This window comes from Vidua chalybeata, chromosome 1, assembly GCF_026979565.1.
Source record: "Vidua chalybeata isolate OUT-0048 chromosome 1, bVidCha1 merged haplotype, whole genome shotgun sequence".
NCBI lineage: Eukaryota > Metazoa > Chordata > Aves > Passeriformes > Viduidae > Vidua > Vidua chalybeata.
In genome coordinates, this window is record NC_071530.1 from 114,089,547 (window position 1) to 114,113,979 (window position 24,433).

At 37.3% G+C, this 24,433-nt stretch overlaps 1 protein-coding gene across 1 annotated transcript in view; it reads left to right on the plus strand.

Moving 5' to 3' along the window:
* Positions 1-24,433, plus strand: part of RP1 (RP1 axonemal microtubule associated) — a 163,187-nt gene that overhangs the window by 58,619 nt on the left and 80,135 nt on the right. The window contains exons 25-30 of the mRNA XM_053958854.1: positions 6,051-6,276; positions 16,103-16,257; positions 16,931-17,009; positions 20,141-20,222; positions 22,316-22,371; positions 22,524-22,556. Of these exons, the coding sequence (XP_053814829.1) occupies positions 6,051-6,276; positions 16,103-16,257; positions 16,931-17,009; positions 20,141-20,222; positions 22,316-22,371; positions 22,524-22,556 (631 nt within the window). The remainder of the gene's footprint in view (positions 1-6,050; positions 6,277-16,102; positions 16,258-16,930; positions 17,010-20,140; positions 20,223-22,315; positions 22,372-22,523; positions 22,557-24,433) is intronic.

The window sequence follows — 24,433 nt, forward strand, 5'->3', positions numbered from 1 at the left end:
CTCCAACGTAAAATGAGAAGCAGTGAGAAGAAAACGAAATGTTGCAAAAATAGGTTGAAACAAATCCATTTTCATACTTTTGCTCATGATGTTCAAATAAAAGATGCTGAAATGAGCTCAGTTAGAATCCTTCCAGAGTGGGAAGATTGCAAAAGTGAACATAAGCACTAATGTAGCTATCCACACTTTTAACCACGGGACTGACAATGCCTAAAAGCTGGACATTGCTTGTGTCCTGCTATTTTCCAGCTGTCCCTTCTTTCCATAATGACCATTTAGGTCCAGAAACAGCTGAATAAAATTTAGAGAAGCCCAGGGTTTATTCAGATCTGCTTAAGGCAGCATAAAACAGTCATACCCATGGCTGTTATTCCACTTGAAACTGTCACTGTCTGTGAAATGCATATGATAACAAGGTGAACCTCATCCCTTACTGAGATAAAAGGGAGAAATATGAAAAATTATCTTCATCAGCTACAGGCTGTACATTAAACAAAATTTAGCTTGTTCCAAGAAACAATACAGGATTGTAAAGAGCTCACAAAAAATCTGGAGAAAAACACAACTCAGCTCATCTTTAAGAAATGGGAGTGGGGAATGTGGTGTACTAGTTAAGTAATTAGGCAGTATGTACTGCAGTATCAAGTGTGTGTATATATGTATATCTCAATATTTGTACTTGCTGTTGGCATAATTTGATTAACCCCACAGTAAAAATAAAGTTCTTCCAGAGCTTGAGTGCACTGGAAAAGAAAGTGTTTTAACAGTCACTGTGCAATGAGCAGTATTTATTTACCCAATCTATTTTTGTGACCAAAGCAGTATGAAGTAGGAAAAAAATAATGCTGATCTTTGTGTGGCCTTTAATCCTATTCCTTACATGTATATACCCACCCTTTTTCATGACACTCTTACATTTCTGTGTGAGCACCTGTGACATATTCTAATTCCTGAGTTAGTGTGTAACTGTGCCAAGTTCTTTGGGCACAAACAAAAAATTGGCTGAATTCAGACATCTGGAAAAAGCAATCAGCATGGGTGGACCCTTTGTACTGTACTGGTATAATAGTTATTGTATTTTTGGCAACAGTTATTAGCTGCATGTTCACAATTAAAAATACCATCTACTTCCAAAGATTTCTCTATTATATGCCAATGCTGTAGAAGTTAAACTAATGCAATCAATGATTTTTTTCTTCTTTTGGGAATCCAACTGCTGTACATGACTTCTCTGAAATTCTGTTAATGAAGTGGCCTTATATGAAATTAATAACTGTCTGCCAAGCACATTCTCTGGTGGGTGTGTTAGACATTAGGATTTTGGTGCAGCTGCCTCTGAAGTGTTGATTTATCCAAATGATCTTTGTGCTAGCCTGAGTTTATCTCAAAGAGATTGCAGGATGCTCTCTGCACAACAAGAAAGCTGTGATATTATTTTGCTTATTCTAGTAAATAAAAGAGAAACGGAGTAATTACATGTATTTTTTTCATACTTTTATTGAAGTATCTTTCCACTGAATCTTTTCTTGTTCAGACATGGAACTTCACTTTTCACTTTGTTAAGCATCTTAAGTACATGAAAATAGATCATACTGACTCCATTCAAAATATCACAGGTATGCTAGGGACCAAAAAATGTATTTGTATAGCTCATTTAGAAATGGAATTAAAATTTAGTCCTTGCATCCTCTTTAGGTAGAACTTCTTGCTGATAAACCTGGATTTCAGTTGTGCTTAGAGGAAAATTGTTAAATATGAGCTTTGTTAAGCTTCATTTTCAAAATGTAAGGCCAAGTTGTCTAACACATGATTTAATGAAAATGTTCCCATTGCCTATGGTAAGAAGATTATTTAGTCCTATAAATAGTAGCAATGAGCAAAGCATAGAGGCGTATTGTTTAACAGGTCCAGTTTAACTGCTTGCAAACATTTAGAATATGACTAAATCAAAGATGCTGTGTATGAAAACATGGCCCTTTTGAAAGTGGTGGACAGTTTTTTCAATAATTTGTACTGGTACTTGTGCCATGAAATATGATGTGTTGATATTATTGCCTGTAACAATGAAGAAAAATGCTACAAAGGCAATAGAATTACCACTATCATTGTAGACACAATGATATTTTTAAGTTCATTAAGTGCTGGCAGTCTGTCACATAAGCAAGGTCTCTATGAGGCCCATCCCCTTTAGAACTTTTTACAGGATTTAGCACAAACTGGTTAATGAAGCAGAAGGAGTTCCACAATCAACCAACAAGTTAACTGTAGATAATGATTTGGGTGTTTTGCAAAAGCTTTATCTGGGAAGAGGTTGGCCTTTGTAGAAGATTTCTCTAACAGGTCATCTCTAAGAACATCACCATACCTGATGTTTGTGGTGTCTAGATCCCTTTACCTTAATCTGTGTTTCCATGCCCTTGTTTGTCACCTCTTCAGTTTAGGTTTTATGTGGCTGATGTAAGCCACATCATAACAGAATTTTAATTTCCCTCCATGTCCAAACTCTATTACATCATTCAATTCATAATTTTTGGTATTTAAATTGAATTTTAGAGAAGTAGCAACTAACACAAAATGAACAAAACATTTTAGAAAAAATACAGAATTTTGGAGTTGTGCCTTTTTCTGAGGATCTCAAAATTTATGAAGAGAGATTTGCAATGTCCCTGTAAAAGACATGTAAATGTTGTCCTTGTATAGTTGAGAAAGCAGAGCAAAATGGGTTTGTGAACTTTGTAGTTTCTCAGGAAGCGTAAAGCAAATCCAGGAATAGAATCTAGCTGCCTGATTTTCAGAGCAATGCTGTAGTCCTGGAACTCATCCTTTCCTCTTTGGACATTTATTGCAGGCCTATCAGAATGGCTGTTTCCATATAAAAAGGAATGTTACTTTTGCAGCTTCAGTGCTGGAACATCATAGAACAGCTAGACTGCAGTTTTTGTAAGCACGTTGTTTACAAGGGTGACAAAGTCAACTTTGTTCTACAACTTTTTACAGAGCATTCTGGCTGTGAAAGTAGATTTCTAAACGCCAGGCTGTGTTCAAGTCATGCAGAAGTTCATGGCAATTTATTCAACACAGGGAAGGAAGAAGCAACCTCAAGAAACTGTTTATGTTGTCAAAAGAATATTGTTACTCTACTGTGTTATGAGAATATTTTCCTCTGCATTTCACTGCAAGAACAAATTTTGATATACATTTAACAGGATTACAATTGACAAAAAATAACATGTTAGCAAGTCAATACCACTGAGAAACCAATATGATATCTGATCTGACATCAAGATGAATTGTTCCGAGCCCCAGATATGCAACTGGTACTGAAAATAAATTTCTAATTGTATAATATGTCTTTCAGAACATCATATACAATTGATTTTCCCTCTGCCATTGCCTAATTTCCACCTAAGAATAAACATGACTTTTCTCCCCCAAGGTCACTAATAAACAATTATTCAGAAAAATAATATTATGCAAAAATTATAAGAATATTACTAAGCCTGTTGTCACATGGGCAGTGTTCTGTGTTTTGCATTATTTTTGAGACTTTTCAGACTCAGAAATATGCCATTACCTCTAAGTCCAGCATAGTTTATCATACAAAAACCTCTTATTTTGTAAGTCAGGTAGACAAGGATACTTGATAATGTTTCTCCCTTTAGCTGAAAGCAAGCAAATATATTTGACTTGAAACTGAACAAATTCCCCTTAGCACGTGGTCATAACTTTCTTAATTTGTTTATATAGTAACTGCTTTTAGAATGTGAATGTTAGGGATAGGATGTATAGAAAGACACAAGGACATACATATTTAGAGATGCTGAACAGGACTTCAACAAATCTAATTGAATTAGTTGCAACTAGATACATCTCCTGGAGAAACCTAAAGGTCTGGGCAGAGTTTTCTGTTCTCTACCTTGAAACTTCATTTGATTAGGTTTGATGGATTGCTCTCTTGCTTATCCAGTAGCAGGAAGTCCCTGCATGCTGATATGGTGATGAATGGGCCTCATCATTTCCCTCTCCTTTTTCAAATTGCTTTTTGTTTTCTTCTTTTCCTTTCCTTTCCCCACATCTCTTTTGGTCAGCTCTCCTACATGTGCTTATTGTTGTGATATTTTCTCCAGTTGTATCAGTGGTCTGCCAAAGATCATCTACTGTGCAGCTGGCAGGTTGAGGGAGGTGATTCTGTCCCTCTATTCTGCTCTTGTGGGACTCCACCTGGAGTGCTGCATCCAGCTCTAGGGCCTCCAGCACAAGAAGGAAATGCATCTGCTGGAGCACAGCAGGAGGAGAAGGACCAGAAGGACATGTTCATGGTCTTTGCATGGGAATTCACCTGAAAGCATATCTCCCGTCTTAGACTTCCTTCTGGAACAACAACAACAACAAAAAATTCATTTTAGAATAATATGATAAATCAATATAATTTAAAAAGTTTTAGCTTTGCTTTTGAGCCAACTCATAGGATACATACTATAACTCATATATATATATGGAATTTTTGCTTTATCAGTATTTCAGTTTGCTTCACAGCCAAATGACTAATCAGTCTGAATCAGCTGCTTCAGAAATGGAAAGGGGCTCTTTAATAGAGTTTCCTGGTCCTGACCAAGAATCATGGTAATGATTTTTGTATACAACAATCTGCGATGGCTGTAGTGCTTCTCTTAAAACAGGGATTAAGCCAGAATTTAATCATGGACATAAGATCACAAGGTATCAGTGCTTTATTTACAAAACTGCCCTTTAAGACTTCTGCACCACAAATAGCAGCCAGTGTCTATACCTCAGGAGAGCACCACCTACTCTACTCAGTTTGCAATAAAGGTTGAGAGTTCTAATATATTTTATATTTATTTTTGAGGTAACCTTAGCAGTCCCTTGCCCACTGCAGAGGTCTCTGTTTTGCAGCTGGGTGACATTTATTAGGGCAACTTAGCCCATGTCCTGGCTACATTTGTGGCTAGCTTCAGAGTGTTTCTTTTATCTGTTGTTGTAATTCTGCTGTGAGTATTAAGAGCATATCTTTGAGGTACATGGTTTTATTGCATTAATGCTATAATTGTATCTTCAGTTGGCACATCTTACTTTAACATACTGTTTTAATATAGCAAAACTTACTACAATGGTCATAAGTATGACTCTATTCAGACTTTTTATTACTAGCATACATGTCATGCCCTCAGCCTGTGAGACTGAGTTTTGCCAGGCTTGCGTCAGGGATGTTTGTTTCCTTTTTGTTTTGATGTGAAATAGTACAAAATTGCTATATAGTAAAGGAAATAACTCTTTTTTGTTCTTTTTTTACTTGGTGATTTTTTTCCCAATTATCATGACCTTTCAAACACAACACTGTTAAAAAAAAAAAAGTTAAAAAAAAAGGTTGAAAGTGGTTAGCCCTGCTTCTGTGCTTCAATTCCTGCCATCAGAATTGCCCAAAATACTTCTGTGACCCAAAACATAGTGGCTCTTATTTCAAGGCTGCAGTATTCAATGTGACATAGCCATGTTTTACTGTTTAAATTTGCTGCAGTGTAGCATCAGCACTTAGAGAAACAGTTAACTCTGGAACCAGAGCACATAAAAACAGGAGTCAATGAGAAAAGTAGCAGATAGATAAGTGGTAGGAATTGTTAATAGGGCTCTGCTGATGGTAATTGTATGGACTTGTATGATTTGGTGCAGTAATGACTGAAGTTAGATCTGCTTGTTAAAGGATTTGTCTAGAAATAGAGATTTACATTATAACACTAGAAAATTGATTCCTTGAAGAGGTCTAGAAACAGACTGGATTCTCTGAGCCCTTTACTCACTTTAAATAATGGGGTACTGAAGTCAATAAAATTACACTTGCAGACTACTCCATATGTTTTTACTCTTTGTCTCTGGGATTCATTGTATATTAAGGCTTAGTTTTCTAACAAAACTCATTACTCTTGGCTATGTTAGCTGCACATTTAGCTTGCATGCCCAGTACGGATGTCTAAAGACAACAGTGTAATTTGTTATTAAAATCTGGATCTTTTTTTTTTTTTTTTTTTTAACAGATTAATCTCGGAGATCTTGGGCAGCTATATAAAATCCGCATTGGCCATGACAGCTCTGGAAATGATCCCAGCTGGTACCTGGAGCAAGTCAGACTTGAAAGAGTAGTCCCTGTTTCTGCTGAAGAGATTTGTCTCCCCATAGAGAGCTGGCTTTCCGAAGACAAGGATGAAGGTGATACGTGGAGAGAAGTGGCAATAAGAAACCCTGCAGAGGAGCTTTTGCCATGTACGTGCTCAGTATTTTAGATCATGTGTTCATTAACCATTTCCTCCAAATATATGACAGTTTTTCATGTTTCCTTCAGGGCAACAAAAACCCTCCTGCCCAAAAGACAGTGTAACCATGAAGCAATCCCTTGCAGATACTTTCTAGCTCCAGGAGAGGGAAGTGATCCTTTAACCCCACTCCTTTCCTTCCCAAAATCAGAATAATAGCTGTGGCATCTTAATAGCAGGGCATCTTACCCTATAAAATGTTTGATTTCTCAGAGTGCTCATACATCACTGGTAAATACTGCTCTTTAGAGAAAGACATCAGGTAGGAAATCAAGGTAGGTAATGTCATGTGATATCCAGTTCCTTTTAGCAAGTTTGAGATCATCCTTTCTTGTTCTGCATAAAACATACTTTACAAGAAATCCATGATCTGAATCATCACATGTGTTTTTCAAATCAGGCTTGAATCACAGCCATTCACATAGAAATTATTAGCTGCAGGGTGACACTTTGGAATATCATAGTTTATGACAACTTTGATGCACTTTGTTCTCTTCAGCCCATCATAAAAAGTTATTATTTAAAAAGTCCTGGGCCTTTACTGAAGAATAGGGATACAGTATAATCAGTACATGTATTTGTTTGTTTTTTTTTTTTTTAATAGGTTCTCTTTACATTTATAGAATGACAACAATGCAGATGATGGCCAATAATGTCTGACAGTGATAGGTCTTACATAGATAGGCGCCACCATTTACTAAATTGGATTCAAGCTGATGCAGTGAATTTTGCAAGGTGTCTGATTCAACGTAAAAAAATCATCATGCATTTGATGACAATCAAATAAATTGAGAAGAAAATATCACAGAAGTGAAAACCCTTAAGTCAAAATAACATAATTCTCTGAAAAAAATATTAAGACTCTGATATGTGAATGTTTTATTGCAGAGGACAGAAGATGTTGAAAAACATGTATGAGCCAGCCCATATTTTTTTAGAATATTTATTAACTTCAATAAGAGATTTCAAAAAATGGGACTGATCAGGATGAACCAAGTTTTATAATCACTGACATGTACCACAGTACCATATGCCACTCACAGTGACATATATGTAATTTACTAGTGCAATAGAAAAATGGTGCAGAAGCCAATCAATTTTTACAAACAATCAATTCAATGTCAATAATTCAAATCTGCATTATGCAGTCTGAAAAACCCATTCATAGAAAAGTACTAATATTCTGGTCTATATATATTTATATATGAAAAATCAAGTCAGTTCTATCAAATGCTGGAAATATCTGTAAAACATTTACATAGTGTTTAATCATTGTATTGCTTCATATTTCCTTGTATTTGCCAGAACATTATTAAAATATATGTTTCAAGTATGAAAGAAAAGATACATTTCCAAAAGAACTTGGAAATGTCTCAAAAATTTAAGTTTTACTAATTAGTTATTGATTTTAGGAACATTTAAATTGAACATCAATACAAACTCAGCAAGGAGTCCAAAGGATTTCCTATTTATTTTCTCAAGAACAAGAAAATGAAACACTATCCATTTTCATTTCCCATTTAAAAGCTAATTGCTTGCAAGTACTGAGCAAGCCACATCAAGTCACTTTCTCCAGCAGAAGAAACTACATGCTGGTAATTACTTAATGAGGATTTGATATGATTTAGGAGTTTATATTCTGCACTTTCAATTTAATCTGTGATCTTCTAGTGATAACAGATTTGCTTAAATATAAAAATCATGTGCTCGAAACTTTAAACAAAGCAAACAAATGTAAGCTAAGCACAGAAGGCATAGGTCTTGTAATTGCTGTTCTTAAACACCTCATTGCTCAGCTTCCCTCACAGAAGAAATGGTAATTTTTACTTATTCTTTTTCTCCCTTTCCCCAGCTGAAATTTTCAATGCAACCAATATGGACCCAAAGCCATGGAACAACTTTTTGACTCCTTGGCTTTATTTTTTTCCTACCATCTTGTCTTAAGATCTGAATCTGTTAGCTTTTCTTTACCTTCCTCTCTGAACTTTCCTCTTTTCCATTCAGATTTCTCACCTTGGTAGCCCTTCTTAGTTTTTCACATTATTCCTCAGCCACTTCAAAAAACTGACACTAATCTGGTCTCCAAGTACTGATTTCAGTTCTTTGTCAATCCATCACACCACCTCAATTTCCTTTCTTAACTCAGGTTTCTTGTCCCTCCAGTGTAGGTCTGGCTTTGTCTTCCCTTTTCTTATTTTTTCCACATTGCCAAAGCTTCTGGGTCCATGGCTTCTTTTTCTCTTCCTATTACACCTTCTCTTTTGCTTTTCCAGCCCTGGGATCTAGAAAACACCTGCTCTGTCTTTGAAGTTGTCCGTGAACTCAGCATACTGTTGTACTGTGTGATTCCTGGAGGTTTCCTCCAACCTGCTTTTTTTTTGTTGTTTTTTTTTTTTCCCCTGTGATTCTTCTATGCAGTCTGTGCCTTTTTTTCCTTTCTAGCAGTTCCAGATACATTTAGTTTACCAAATTTTACAAGTATTGGGTTTTTACTTGTTGCTCTTTAGATGTGGTTTCAACCCCTTGTTACACTGTGATGCACAAAATAAAAGTTATTCAACTATTTTCTAAGTGATAGGTATTGGAAATTAGTAATCATGCCCTGAGTTGGGTAAGTCTTAAAGTAAATTACTCAATGACAATAAGATAGAAGACTTTGAATGCTTTTGACTTAGCTTTATAGCACAGGAATATTAGGGGGATCAGACCAGATGTGCAGCTCAGTGTAGCTCAGTGAGGCGGCCACAGCTGCATGACGCCAGGTCCAACCAGCGCAGGGCTCAGCACATTCCCAGTCAGCACTCAGAGAGAGAACAGCTATGTACCACACATCAAGGCCAGCTGCACAGATCACCCAGACACACAGAGCAGCTCCAAAACACAGCCCCAGCAGCCTCATCCTGCTGCCCCCTCTGGCTGAGCAGGACACATGTCCAGCAGTGGGACTGTGTGTGTGTATAGGTGTGTACAAGGTAGATCCAACAGCTGGGCTCACACACTCTGCCTAATCCCCAGCTGCCTCTGGATCCCAGCCTCTCCAGTTGCTGGCAACAGGACATATGAGCCCCTGAGGCTGCAGGCCTGCTCCAGCTTCTGGTACAGGCCATTTCCCTCATGCCCAGACCAGTAGGTCTCACCCCCAAAGATACCCACGCCTCAGGGTATCTCTGGCAGCTGAGCAGGACTCACCTGGTCCCTCCAGCACTTGGCTGCTCATGTGGTCTGGCACTCAGAGAAATGGGCCTCTGACCCCTGGTCCCAGTTTTATTCCCTTCAGTCTCTCAAGTTGCTGCCATGCAGGACTCCAAGTCCAGTTGCTGGTACTCGGACTCCCTACCCACACATGCACACAGAGAACAGATGTGATCTATTTTCTAACACCACTTCCTCCCCAGGTCACCTAGATCCATCTATTTCCTTGCCTTTAGTTCCTCTCCTAAACATCTTATAAGATGTTTCTTCTCTTCTGCTCTATATTGCATTTGACACCCTTGAGGCATCAAACCTCTTAAGATACTCCAAGATTGGATAGATACTCCAAGTTGTCTCATCATGGTGGGTTTTATGCCCAGACTGACACTCCTGGGACAGCCCTGCAGGGGCTGGCAGAGTTCTCCCTTTCCCTAAGTCTCTAAGGGTTCCCACTTGTCCCTGTGCCCCTGTGATGGACCTGGGAGAAGCCAGAGCAGGGTGTTGCCTGGACTGTCCCCTGCCTGTATTCCTTTGTACGTGTGCAGACCTTTATCACAGATCCTAACATGGCTTGTCTTCAGATATGTCTGAACTTTTGTTCTACAGGGGTACCTGATGCAAGAGGTATTGAATTTTCTTACTGTTATGTTTATATGAATATAAATGTCAAATGAGGATATAAATGGGTAAATGTGTCCTGTTCTTGTTCACATATTCAAAGGTATAAATGTACTGGTTCTCCAAGCAGAAAAGAATACTAAATCTTTTGAGCTGGAATTTTTCCTGCCTCAGTCTCAGTATTTATCTTTTATCTCATTTCAGTACAGGATGCAGGCAAATACAGAAAGGTTAGAAGGTGGCAACTGACTGAAATAGTGCAAAAGATGACCAAAGCAAAGAGTAATAACACAAGTGTTATCTCTACAAAATTTCTTTCCCTGTTTTATCACTCAGGAGGCACCAACTACATAAGTAAATAGCCAAGCTTCTTTATAGTAAAATTCATTAGCAAGTGTGTTTTTTCAAAGCTGATAATTTTCTTGCATGTCATGAAGAATATATATATTTCTAGACTATTGCTCCAAATATTACTAGTGGAGATTAGAGAGCAGTTAGTGGAGATTAGAGTGAGAGCTATAATTCTAACTGAAATGTCCTAACCTGATTTTGTTTTTGTGTTTGTGTCTTCTAAATTAATATATGCACCACTTCTGAAGATAGTCCCTCTTAACCAGTATCAGCCATTAAGAATTTGTTCTCTTTTAGCTTTAATGATGCACTAACCTGTATCTTTACCCTTCTGTCATGGCAAAATGCCAAACACCCTTTATGAAAGCCAGGTAGTAAACACTGAGTGACAAAACCAGAGATTCAACCTTGGTGTTTGACAGATTGAGCCAAATTACCATTTCATCCAAGCAGGCATGTCATATGGAAAAAAGGCAAAACCTGGAGCAATACTGCGCAATACTGTTCTGGGATCTTGGTACGCCAACATAAAAAGAAGACTGAATAGAAACAGTTGGACAATTTTAATGTTGTGTATCATTTAACATCTCTCCAGGTTTTGTGCTCTTTGGCCAGTTTGTCTGTTTACACTGGCAGCCTGGTGGGAGTGAATTTGCTCAGTGAAGCACTCAGTGCTAAAATCCCACTTAGTTAAGTGTCCAATGTGCTCTTTATAGGAGTCTAGAGGGAAGTTACTTCAGGCTTGTTCTAGTCTGCTCCCACAGACTGGCTGCCAGTTTGTGTCAAGACTGTTATAATTGTGCTCCTGGAATATATTATCTGGTGTAGCTTCATCCAAAAAGGACCTAGTTCTTTGCTCTAAAACCACTCCATGCTGCACACCAGAAAGAAGGAAGTAGAGCCAACCAGGGGATTCAGCAGTGTTGTAAGCAAACCAGTGTCATTAGGCACAGACAGCTGTGGATCTTAAATTCATTTGCTCTTAGCCAGAATTCTCAACTAATGACTGTACTTTCAGTGGAATTACTTTGAAAAGATTTGACAATGGGACAGCAGTTTGTACCAAAAGAAAGAGACCAATGTTTCTGCCATGAAAACTTTCATTTTCAGATTTTCAACATTCTTTAAATGTAAATTCTTCTTTAATTCTTCTTTAATTCTATTAGGTTTGCTTTCTTCTCTCAAAACATATCAACATATTAACTTAGTCTTTAGTGCAAAGCAACTGGAGGTATTTGTTTACTGTTTATATTTTCCAAAGGCAAGTGTCAAAAGTCATTGAGTTCTGTACATTACTTCAAAAGGAATTGATAATTATATACTGTGCCTGCAAACTGGGACCAAACAATCTCTTGCCATTGGTGAAGGCTCAGGTATATATTAATTTTCTGTATTAGAAACCCTGATTCTGGTGCCCAGAATGGGAAATCTAGAAAAAAGGGTTCTCCAACTCACGTTCTATTGCCCTTAGTATGCCCTTAGGTTACCTCTTCTTCATAACCAGGAAAACTTTCTTTCTCTTTTGCCCAAGGTAGTTCACTTCTTATGTTATCAATAGATGCCAGAAGCTGGAGTTGGGATTTAAAAAACTCCTGAAGCCTCACGATATTATCTCAAGAGACAGCGTTTTTATAGGCTGAGCAACTAGAAATTTGGTACTAGTACACTTGACTGCTCATATGACTCTATAGTATATTTTATATATTTGGTTCTGTGATTTTTTAGCACAGTTATTATACTGCTTTAAAGTCTTTCTTTTAGAAACTGCTCACCTCTGTCTGAAAACACTTTCGTTCCCTTTTTCATCTGTTTCACCCATGAATCCATGTTACAGATTTTTGTTTGGTTTCTAGAGCTTATCTAAGGTTACCCTGTGAGCAATTTGAAGATTTCAATCACTTATTTTCTGAAAGGTTTCTTTTTTACTGAGTGCTAGCTGAGATTTTTTCTCCTGCTATTCTGTATTAATTAATCCTCTTATATCCTTTATCAAAGTTACTGTGTTTTCCAAGACATTTCTTCTATTACTTTGATGTGCTTAACATTGGACAGATGCCTAGATATGAGTCTCATAGGTCCCTCTTAATGCTGAAATCCTGTTTCCTGTCTTCTGTTGAATGGCTGGTTTTATGAAATAATTTTCAACTTTTTTGCCCTTTTTTTTTTTTTTTTTTTTTTTTTTGCCTATGGGTTTACCTCCCTCTGAAAGTTCTGTCACCCCAGTTTACAGCTAGTATAGTTTCACTGAATCAGCATATAGTAAAATGAAATTACTACTACAGAATAGGGGATCAGGCCATACATTTCTAATTTTCAGAGTTTTGGGATGGCTTTTTCTTCCTGCAGTGAAGGAGGTCTCCATTACAGATGGGCCTGCAGCAGGGGCCTTAGAATAGGTTGGTTACTCAAAAGAAATGAAAGCACAGTTTCAGAGGCTGAACACATTATCTAGGATTATTTCACTTTACTCTCTACACAACAAACTGTGTTTTGTGAACAATCTACAGACAACTGCAAATGGAAAATATTCACATATGGTGAGTCTTTTTGTCTCAGCAGTACATTCAATGGGTAGGTTTGTTCTCCAGATTTACTTGTATTGTCCCATCAAACAATTGGTGTACCTTGTTTTATCTGTTACAGAGTGGCACCATCACTCTTTTTCTTTGCTTTAAGCAATCTTTAGCTCAGGAGCCATTAGCACTAGCACCTTTTGTAGCTGTTCTGCAATCTAGAGGAACTGCTTGATAAAACTTGAACAGCTTGAATCCTCTCAGGCTGGTCTGTGCCTAGGTTTCCATTCGCACAGAAAAGGCTTAATGTCCGCAATCTATTCAGTGAATGTTTATTTGAATGTGCAGGCGTTTCACCATAGTGGCCATGTTCACCATGTTCTAATTAGGCATGTGTGTATTAGAGAATATTTTCCTTGCTTCATTTTTTGTGGGATTCCTATGAAATGCATTGTAACATATACTCAAGTTAAGGGGTATAAACATTCATTTTATTATCCTAATATAATAGCCTGTATTGTAGTAGCCTATATTTGTAGAAAAATTTAGAGCACAAACTGGTCTATTTTGTTAAGAAGGTTCTGGTATAAATAATGCAGATTGTGTAGCTTAAATAAATGTCAGACTTAACATTTTACAGATGGTGAGGGATGTATAGACACAAGAAACTATGGAAAATATTTTCCAGTTTTTTGCATTTCAAGATGTGCATGCTGTCTACTTCAGACTGATTTATTTAGGCTGGTAGCAAAGGAAAGCTCTGTTTAATGATTAGATCATTATTGTCTCTCTGGTTACCACAGAGATGCACAGTGCTCGAAAATGTAATAAAATTTATTTATCTGTTAATATCTTTGTGTTGTGTTATAAATACCTCTTGTTCTCTTCTCCTTCCATGAAAGAACTTGTTGGTATTTTGTTTTTATAAACATTTATTGTTAAATGGTTTCTTAAAAAAAACCCTTGAATATGCTTTAAAATTGTGCTTATAGTTACTTAATTATTTTATTTTTGAGGATGGAAATTACTTGCAGTTGTAAGTAATACTAGTCTTTCTATATAAACAGTCATAACAAAAACACTCTATAACCTTCCATTTCCTCCCACAGATATTTTGCATTTTCAAAACTAAGAAAGTAAGTAAGAGTGTAAAAGTGTGGAGGAGACTTCAAGTCAATATATCCCTTTTTTTACTACCTGAAGCATCTTGCTTCATGGGTAGTGCAGTCCTGTTATTAAAATTTCTGGTCACAGATTATGATAATTTTTAGCTTTTTTTTTTTGAAATGTAACCTCTCTTCTTTCTCACTCCTAAAGATTTTTCCCCTTCATGATCAGCATGGCTCTTTGCTTTGCTGCACGTTTTCTGTCATAGTTTGCTACCATCCCTTATCCTCTGCCCTTTGGCCAGCTATGATTATATTAGCAGTTATGATATAAAATGTAATTTGGATATATAGCTCAATTATGCTAATTATCAGGTCAATTTATCTTTGCGACTTGCTATTCATATCTACAATTTGTTTTATCATGATTTTTTTAATGTTAAAAACCTTGAAACTAGTTTTTATAAGGCTTTTCAAATTTTTGAAGATATGTGTGAATTATTGAGCTCATTTATACTTCACAAGCAGTGTTGGTACATTAATGCATGGATGTGAGAGCTGCAATAAGTGCTTGGAATTACAGAAAATAATAAAATTGGTCAAGGAACACCACTTCTATTTAGAGTCCCAGTTGTAATAGTGATAAAGACTTGGAGACACAATGTTTTTGGATAATTTTACACAGATTGAAAGAATTACCTGAATTTGATTAAGCATAGAGTCTATCCATAACATTTATCCTGTCTTTTAACACATGCTATTTTTCTCCCTCAAGTATTTGCAGTATTATTTTACTACTTGTTTCACTTCTCTTCTGGGAATCGGGAGTAGCTCTTTTTCAGTGACGGTGGACAACGTGATGTTTGAGTTTTATATGCTGACTTGGGAGCCAGTGAATAAAAAATGTATGGAAATGTCAGATTCTAGTAGCTATCTGGTGGTGTAAAGGTAACAGTGCTTTAACTAGTTTTTGTAGAGTATTGTCCAGTTTCAAGCATTTTGTTATATTCTGTTTTCATCTTCATTCCTTCTTAAAAGGAACTAATTGTGTTTGTTAGGACTTGTATTACCTTTCTTTGCTACCAAGAACTGTTAAAATTACACATCAATGAAACAGTAATCTTCTCTGTGATCTACTACACAGCAGTAGAAATGGCCAGCTGTTATTAGAATAGAAACACTGCATGGAAAATTGCCATTAAAATGTAAACAGGAATTTTTTTTTAAAGTCACAGAGAAAAAAACTGAAATTAAATATAATAGTATATGATCACTGCAAAGAATTTTTTAAAAATGAATTGGCACATCTGGATAGTTATAAAAATAATATTAGTGTGGCATAGAACATCTTAATACAGTAATTCTGAATTATATTGCAGAATTCTTTGAAGATGTATATATTTTTTGTGTGTAAGACTTTGGTCTAGACTACAAGGAGAGGCATGAAAAAGTTGTAAATGTATTTTAACTGAGAGCTGCTTTTGGAAGTCCTATCATTCACTAGTGACAGACGTAGAAACCTTCAAAAGCAAGGTTCATTTCTTATAGGTGTGGGAGCTCACCTTTGTATATGGTGTGAAAATCTAAAACCCCTTGGATTGCTATTCCTCTTTTAAGATGAAACGAAGGTTAACAACCCAGACAATTGTTTTGCATAAATCTGGAGGTTGAAAATGTTTTGGTACCAGTGAAAAGTAGCTTTTATTTCAGATGATGACTTGATATAGTTAGGTGGTCTCCCAATAAATTGCAAAGAAAGACTTTGAACTAGCAATGCATAGAAATGCTCAGCATTATGGGGTTCTCTTAAGCTTGGTGTTATCATATTTTTGTGAAGAGAGTTAAACCATTTGAACCTAGAAGTTACAAATTCATGGATAGCTGTTGATACTTGCAAACTTGAAAATCAGTAGAGTTTTCTGGAAAATTTTTGATGAGGAAACTTTAGAATCTTGTGCAAGCTGCAAGGATAATATGAAGTTTTTTGTTCTTGTAGTGTTGGTGTATGAGGTCCATGTATACACAGGTGCTAAACTTGGTGCTGAAACAGATTCCAATGTTTATATCAACCTCATTGGGACAAGAGGAGATGCTGGCAAAAGGAAGCTCCATAGATCTAAGAATAATAATGTTAAGTTTCGACATGGACAGGTGAAGTAAAAACAATGCTGCTTCTGATAAATAAGAATAAATTATGGCTAGAAAACGCTTTCGTCAAGAAATGTAAATATCTTTTTATTTACAAGGTTTATTCAAGCATTGACTACTTTCCTTATTCAAAATTCATTACATAATTGCACCATATGGATAATTTTTATCTACTTGATCAAGCATTTACTGAGAGCTTTAGATATTAGAATTTGGGTATTTGGGTATTTTGGTTATTTGTATTGCACATATAGATAAAATTATAACAATATCATTTTTGTTGTCCTGAACAGATCACTGTAGATTTGAGAAACAGGTTTTAAATCTGTATTCCTTAGAAACAGGTTCTAAATCTGTATTCCTAAGTATGTTTTCCAAACTTGATGAGGTACACAGGGCTAGAAAATATAATGTAGACACAGCCAAGTAATTGAAACTGATCATTGTGCCATGCCAAAGGTATCAGTGCTGTCTCTGTGGAGTAATTTTCAGGTGTTATTTACCTTAGAAAGTTTTAAAGGATCCTCCCTGTTTGGCCAGGATGAATATAAAACAACTATATTCATTTTGAAAACAAACAAACAAACAAAAGATTACAAAAAAGCTTTTCTATACTATTAGAGTCAAAGCAGTAGCTATGTTTAAGACTTATCATTTTCCTTGTATGGTTCCACAGATGGATATTTTCTACATAAAGGCTGTCTCACTGGGAAACTTGGAGAAAGTTCTGATTAGCCATGATGGAGCTGGTCCAGGTAGGATTTGATTTCCTGGAGACCAGTCTGTTTTCAAGTGCTTTTTAAACCAAATGCACTTGTTTATGTTGCATGCTTCATAGAAAATGTGACAGAAGGTCTTGCAGTGATAAAAAGTCTTCCTGCAGGTTGATCACTGTGATGGGATGATGAAAAACTGCAGTAATGGACGGAAAAAAGGGCATGAGTTTAATCTCATATACTGTTATTCTACTCTTTGTTTTCATGGTTATTTATAAGAAAGGACTGTTTATTTGCATGTAAAAAATTCTCAAAAGTGTGGTAAGACTATCTTACACTGGTAAGACAATCTTTCACTAGACAGACAGTGAAAATTGTCCAGGAAGGAATGAAAGATATTCAGCAGCTGATTTGCTACCTGAAAAAATTTGGGTAGCTATAACACAATGTCCTTGCTGCTTTGGGCAATTGTAGAAGATTTGATTATACATTTGATCTGTGAAACTCAATGTGGAGCTGTTCCAGTGAGTGACATTGCATTCAGCTTGTAGGTTTTTGAGTAAAGAAGAAATAATTTGGTAATAAGATGAATTTTGGGTACAGGCTCTCAAAGAAGTGTACATCTCCCTGGAATGATGTGAATGAAGAGAAAGCTAGCATTTAAAAGCACTAAAGATGTAAATATGCTTGCAGATTAATATCTAGGAAGAAGCTAAATGAAGAGGAGGATTTTTAGGCAGTTCAGGGCTCCACTGATAACAGATTGGAAAAGCCCTTTTACCCTGCTGTGTTATGAAATGGCCCCAGGCAACACCCATCTTGCTGCCTGTACTGCCCAAGGCTCTGAGCAGGCTGTGACTATTACAGAAACAGCCATGACAGTGCAGCCTTGGAATGGTTTGTAATCTTGTTTCCTGTAGTTCCACAGAGTTTGTTGCCTTCAGCAATATGGATGATGCTACACTTGAAAGTTTCACATTGTAGTAACCCAAGAAATAACACAAAAGGCACTATGGTGGACTCTACCTCCCCTCTATTCCCCACAGCACCATGCCATGCTCTCTTCCCTGATATCGCCTTTAACAGGCAGCACAGATTAGCAGGATCAGCATTACAAATCTGTAACCCAATTCAGCTGTCTCAAGATGCTTTTTGACATTGGAGTTCAAATGTGTGGGTTTGAAGGACTGTCTGAACAGGACAATGGATGGAATTCTATCTGTAACAAAATGTATGCCTCGGTAATTCAGAAGGGTTTTCATTGTACTCAGCACAGACCGATCTCACAGACATCTTTTGAACTGTATCCAAGACTAGCCCCACAGAAACCTAGCCTGAAGTGGCTGAGGGGTTGAGAGTTGGAAAAAGATGGTGGCTCAGAGAGAGAGAGAGAGACTCAACCTTTTGGGGGTTGAGAAGGAGGAAGGAGAATTCCTTCAGAGGTGGGCTATCCCTTTTTCTCATCACTTGCCTGAGTGACAGGGCAGGAAGGTCTTAATTCTTGACTTGGAGTCTATCTTGAAAGGATCCTAGAACATATGTTTTCCTTGGGGGTCCCATGCTGCAGGGCACAGATCTATTCCCACAGCTACTGTGAATGAGGAAAGTAAAGAACTTTTGTCCTAGAGAGCAGGGTTTGCTCCATGCACTACCTGGGGATGCCCTTTCTATGTGACAGAAACTGCTGCCTTCTAGGGACTTCCAGACTCAGATGTAGCCAGGAGGCAAAGCATAAGGATAAATAGGATGATTGTTTCTGACCAAAACATCCTGCATGCAGTTTTGCTGCAGCGTGCTGATGGGTAATGGTGTGAATCAGGTGAAACCTTGTTAGCAATATGATAAGTTGTGAGTGGTGCAGGTACAGCGAGATCAGGATATTTGAGAAGGACAACCAGACCAGCCACTAGGATGGTCATTGGAAGTGATCTAAAAGATCAGCATGGATGTGCCAGCAGTTACTGCAGTTAGAGAAAAGATGAATTCAGTCATCCAGCAGAAATGAGACTGCACAGCCCCATGCCTGCTGGTCTCATAGTAGCAAGGGTGAGTGTGTGTTCCCTGTTGACATGCACACAAACACATTTCTAAAACAAATGTGTGCACATAGCTGGCCATGTAGACCAACACAGTCAGGAACTCAGCACGTACACAAACAGTACAAGTGGCCTTCCCCTGTTACCCTCTCCAGTTGAGCAGAACAACAGTCCATCGATGTCAAATATAAAAAAATATGTACAGGATGGATGTGTAATGTGGATATTCTCAGTTCAGTCAGAGAGAAAAAGAGAAAGATTTCTGCCAGGCTAAGCCTGGGAAAAGGTCTGAGAAGAATGTAACCAATCTATTATCTTGCTTTCCGTTCATATTTTTTATAGGTATGTTCTACCACACTGACCTAAGTCCAGTGTACCAATCAGGTGAAATGTTTTTACTCTAAGACCAATAGAATTAATGTTCACAATGTTCTCTATAAAAGAGAGACGTACTTTTGAATAAACACTCATTTGCCTTCTGAAATCGTACGAGTCATTTTGCCCGTCCCTGGCTCAACAGCGTCAGTATAAGCCCTCCAGTAGCTGGCCTTAGGCAGTCAATCTTTCTGGTTGCTGGCTCTGGATGCTTGGATCCTCAGTTTTGCCAGTTACTGGCAGCAAGACAAAAAAATACCCTCCAAAGCTGCAGCCCCACTCCATTTGCACATGAGAGCATATGTTTTAAAGATTTGTTAATTAATATTTTTATATATGCAATAAGAAGTTCAGTCACAGAGGACAAAAATTTCCATCTTTCACACAAATCTTGATTATGGGCATAAACAGATTTGTCCCAACATCCTTGTGCCTGATTACAGGGAATAATCAAAAGATGTAGGCTGGGATGTGAATGGTGTTGACAGTTCAGAGATATATGCATGTATTTGTCTCCAAGGGAAAAAACCCACCCCTCTTAAAATTAAAACAGGCAAAGGCAAAAAAGAATTGCCTCTCTTAGGAGAGACAAAAAATAATAAAACTTTCATTCTGTTAATACATCTTATTTATTTAGATGAGATATGTCTAAATATGATCTGTGTTTCTGCTAGAAAAAGATAATCTGGGCTTTTTTCTTAAAATTTATTTTAAAAATAGTATGTTTTCACATGATAAACTTTTGTCATTTCAACACAGGCAGTGGTTGGTTCCTGGATAAGATTGTCATCAAACATAAAGAAGGAGAGGAAGCTCACGAGGTTGTATTTCCTTGTGATAGGTATGTCATTCATGGAGAAAAAGAATTTGTTACCTGCCAGCAACGTAATGAAAAAATTTTAGAGCAGATATGTGCACACAAACTAGATGTTTAAGCAATGCCCCGGAGTTTTTCAACATACAAGTGATGCAAAATTTTGCAGCTGAAGACAAGGCAAAAGTTCCTACATTGGTATGGAAGGGAGTAATAGCCTAATGCAGAGAAGTCCCAAACCAAACGTTGCAAAAGAGGAAAGGTGCATGATTTTTTTTTTTTTAATCTAAATTATATAGAAACCCTTTGAAATTAAATAAGCTTTCAGTTCTCAATCTTTTAAGAAGTATTGTGTATAAAGGTCTGAAATGACATAGTTGTCATCATGGAAATGTGGTGGGAGGATTTGTATAGCTGCAGTGCTGCCCTGGTTGACTATAAACTCTTCAGCAGGGAGAGGCAAGGAAGGAGAGGAAGTGAGGCAGCCCTGTATGTTAGGGAGTATTTTGATTTTCTAGAGCTTGATGATGGTGGTAATAGTTGGGCATTTATGGGTAAGAATCAGGGGAAGGCCAGCAAGGCCAGTGCCATGGTAGAATGGTCTAGGTCTGTTACAGACCAGCCAACCAGGAGGAAGAGGCAGACAAAATTTAATGTGAGCAGCTGGAAGAAATCTCACAATCGCCAGCTGTTGTCTTGTGAGGGGCTACAAATACAGTGCAGCAGAGGAGAAGGAGTTTAGGAGGTTCCTGGAGCCCATGGAAAAGAACCTCCTGACACAATTGATGGGGTAGCCAAGTACGGAAAATACCCACTGGATGAAAGAAAGATTGAGCCACTTAATGCCTTCTTCCCCTCAGTCTTCAGCAGTATTACCAGTTCTCCTCATAGCCAGCCCCCTGAGCTAGAAGAAAGGAGAGGGAAGCAGAATGAACCCCACAATCCAAGCAGAAAGAGTCAGTAGCCTGCTGCAGCACTCAGACAAGTTTATTGGGCCAGAAGTAATCCACACAAGGCTACTGAGGGAGATGCATTGGGTCACAACAGCCCCATGCAGTGCTATAGACTTGGGGATGAATGGCTGGAAAGCTGTCTGGTGGAAAAGGATCTGGGAGCGCTGGTCAACAGCCGGCTGAACACGAGCCAGTGTGTGCCCAGGTGAGCAAGAAGGCCAATGGCAACCTGGCTTGGATCAGCAATAGCGTACACCAAGGCTGTGATTGTCCCCTGCACTCAGCACTGGTGAGGCTGCATCTCGAATCCCGTGTCCAGTTTTTGTCAAAAATTGCTTTCTACTTTTAGAAACTGCTAGTGATCTTTTGTTTCTTAGGATGGAATGAGGAGATAGGTCTCAAAAGTTAATCAACCTATTTATTGCAAAAATGGAGTTTAGACTTCATGCATAAGAGATTTATTCATAGAGTTTTGTTCCATACAAGAAATGAAATGTGTTATGGATCCTTGGGTTTAGAAAAAATACAACATCAACACAGAGTCAATAGAATAGAAGCTGATAGTGAGCATGTATTTATTTATTTTTAAATAAGTGAGGTTGTTGAAGATTGGCAAATATGTGAACAAGGGGGTTCAACAGAAAGGAGTATGATTGTATGTTTGCAGTGAAATGATATTGCAGAAAAGCTCCTTAAATTCATCAGTATAAAAGAAAAATAAAGTAAGAACAGAAGTTAAGTTTGTTGCTGCAGATCTGCAAAAGTTTTAGAAACTTCCAGACCTACAGGTTTTATATATAATTCTAAGTACAATAACTATAACTAACCACTGCAAGTTTTATAACTCCCTCACATGTACAGCTGAGTCTCTGAACCAACAAATAATTAGTATTTCATACAACGTGCTCCATATAGTACTACTTACTTCATACAGCTACCATGAAAATTCTTCTTTGCCTGGAGCAAATTGAATCAAATTCTTCTTATATGAATAAGGCCAACTGTGCTGAAGGTATAAAAGGAAATTTGATCTTGGAAGTAGTTTCAAGGTGTAACTTGATAAAAAGTGTATAAAAATACTATTGGAGACTAAAGGTAATGGTCAGATTATATATACTATACTAATAGTTTTTATTAATCTTATTATTTTTGTTTTTGCAATGAAAGATGGTTAGATGAATACCAAGATGATGGGAAAACAGAGAGGGAGCTAACTGCCAATAGTAAGTATTTTGTTAAAGAAAATTTGTTATAGCACTACAGTATATACTTAATGCCTACTTATTACCAAAGAACCCTTCCAGATAAGACCATAACTTAAGAAAAAAGTGATAATAAAGCTAGCTCACAATTATTTTTCCTGATCATATTTTAGAGCATGGCAGTTCAGTGAAGACATTTCTTAAAGGTAAGAGTTGTTTTTCAACCACTGTTTTTTATACCATAGTTTTTGCTGTTTGAATTTAAATCAGTATTGTGAGAAATATGTGAGCAAATGACCTCATTTGTTTGTGTGCTTTCTTGTATATCAGCTGTGAGAGAACATGACAAATTGGCTGGCAGTAGTCTACAGGAAGGACTAGACCTTTATAAGCAATTGAGAAAAAACAGAAACCATTTCTGATTTTCTTCCTATTTCTACTATTCTGTTCTGAAATCAACCAGGAATTCCTCTGAGAAGAGATTCAAGTGTTCTTTTGTTTACCCCAATGTCACTGTCATTTAATACTTTGGGACAGGTCCCCTAGCAAATATCAGCAAGTTGAGAAATGTGTTGTGAAGTGTCAGTAGAAACATTTTCAGGTCAAAATTCCAAAGTAGCCAGAAATAATACAAGCTTAAACTCCAAATCTTCCAGTGAAGCTAAGTGTAGTATGTACATTCAGTTGGCTAAATCTGATTGAATTAATAAAAAGACATTATTAATAAACTCCCCACCCAGCTGTTTTTTTATCTATTAAGACAGTCTCATCCCTGTAATGCACTAGTTAGGATCTCCATGTTTCTTCCTAACCAGAAAAGAGGAACAGACTGACACACATATTTTTTTATGAACATTTAACTGTAAATGACTATTCTGTGCAACTCTGGGAATTTTATGGGAATAACTAAACTAAAAAAAAGTAGTGTTTCAATTTGTCTCTTAAAACAGTGACTTGCTTTCTGTAGGATGAGTCCTAGTCTCTCAGTCTAGTTCCAGTTTCAGCGAAAATTGAATCATTTGCATTCAATCAAACAGTTTAGTCAAGAGCTTTATTATTCCACAAAAACATGACTTTGACAAGAGGAGAGTGATGAACTCGGGTAAGTTAAGACTTTCTCACAGAGAAAGTTGATTTTCACTTGTGACTTGGAATTGGATTCTGCATTCTGCTAAGTGCACAGTTCTGAGAAACAACCATAATATCTGTTTCACCTTATGTTCAGAAAATAGACTATATTTTACTACCAATTCAAAATTTTTTTCCAGCACAGTTTCATTCTTCGTTATGTTATAGTAAGCAGGCACAGATGCACAGGCTGCTCATTGCCTGTGAGCATCAAGAGTGATCAGACTCAATATATTGACTATGAGGAGAAAGGAGTGGCTTATTCTTAACCAGCTTTTGAAATGTCACACTGCCAAGATGTGCAGGAGGACCCAGAGATCGTTAAGATCAGAGCTTCTGAAAAAAGAGGTTATAAAAGAAAATAACATTTTTAGGAAGTTATCTGTCAGATAGCTATATGACAGCTTAGCTTGAGCTGCTCTTCAGCCTTCTTTGTTTAACCACAGTTTAATTTGTGTTGTCATATCAGTGATCTCATAGACCTTGCATGGTTGAGCTTTGTAGGAGGGAACCATCACAAGAGGTTTGGAAAGATATCCTGTAGTCAGCTCTGTGTCATTCTATCAGGACTCGGTGCCAATGTCAGAGCTGATAAGAGAACATTCCAGAGATGCAGAGTCCTGGGAGAAAAAATAATTCCCTTAGATTCTCCTAGCACCTGTAGCAGTGAAGATTCTACATGGTAGAATAGTGAAAAGCAGTCCCCTTCAGAGTGGGGGTGAAAACTTTCCATGTAACATATATTTACTGAATAAGAGGCAAGTGGAAGTTCTGATGTTAGGGAGCCAATGTTTTAGGCACTCATGTGGTCATATTCTGTATGAGCTGCACTCTGCAAATGGACTTCAGGGAAAGTCATAAATAAGCTGATTGGCATAATTCAGTGTTTGCTGATTTTCAGGGTAAGATCAATGTGTTTAGGTCAAGTTTAAAGCACCAGATACAGAACAAATTA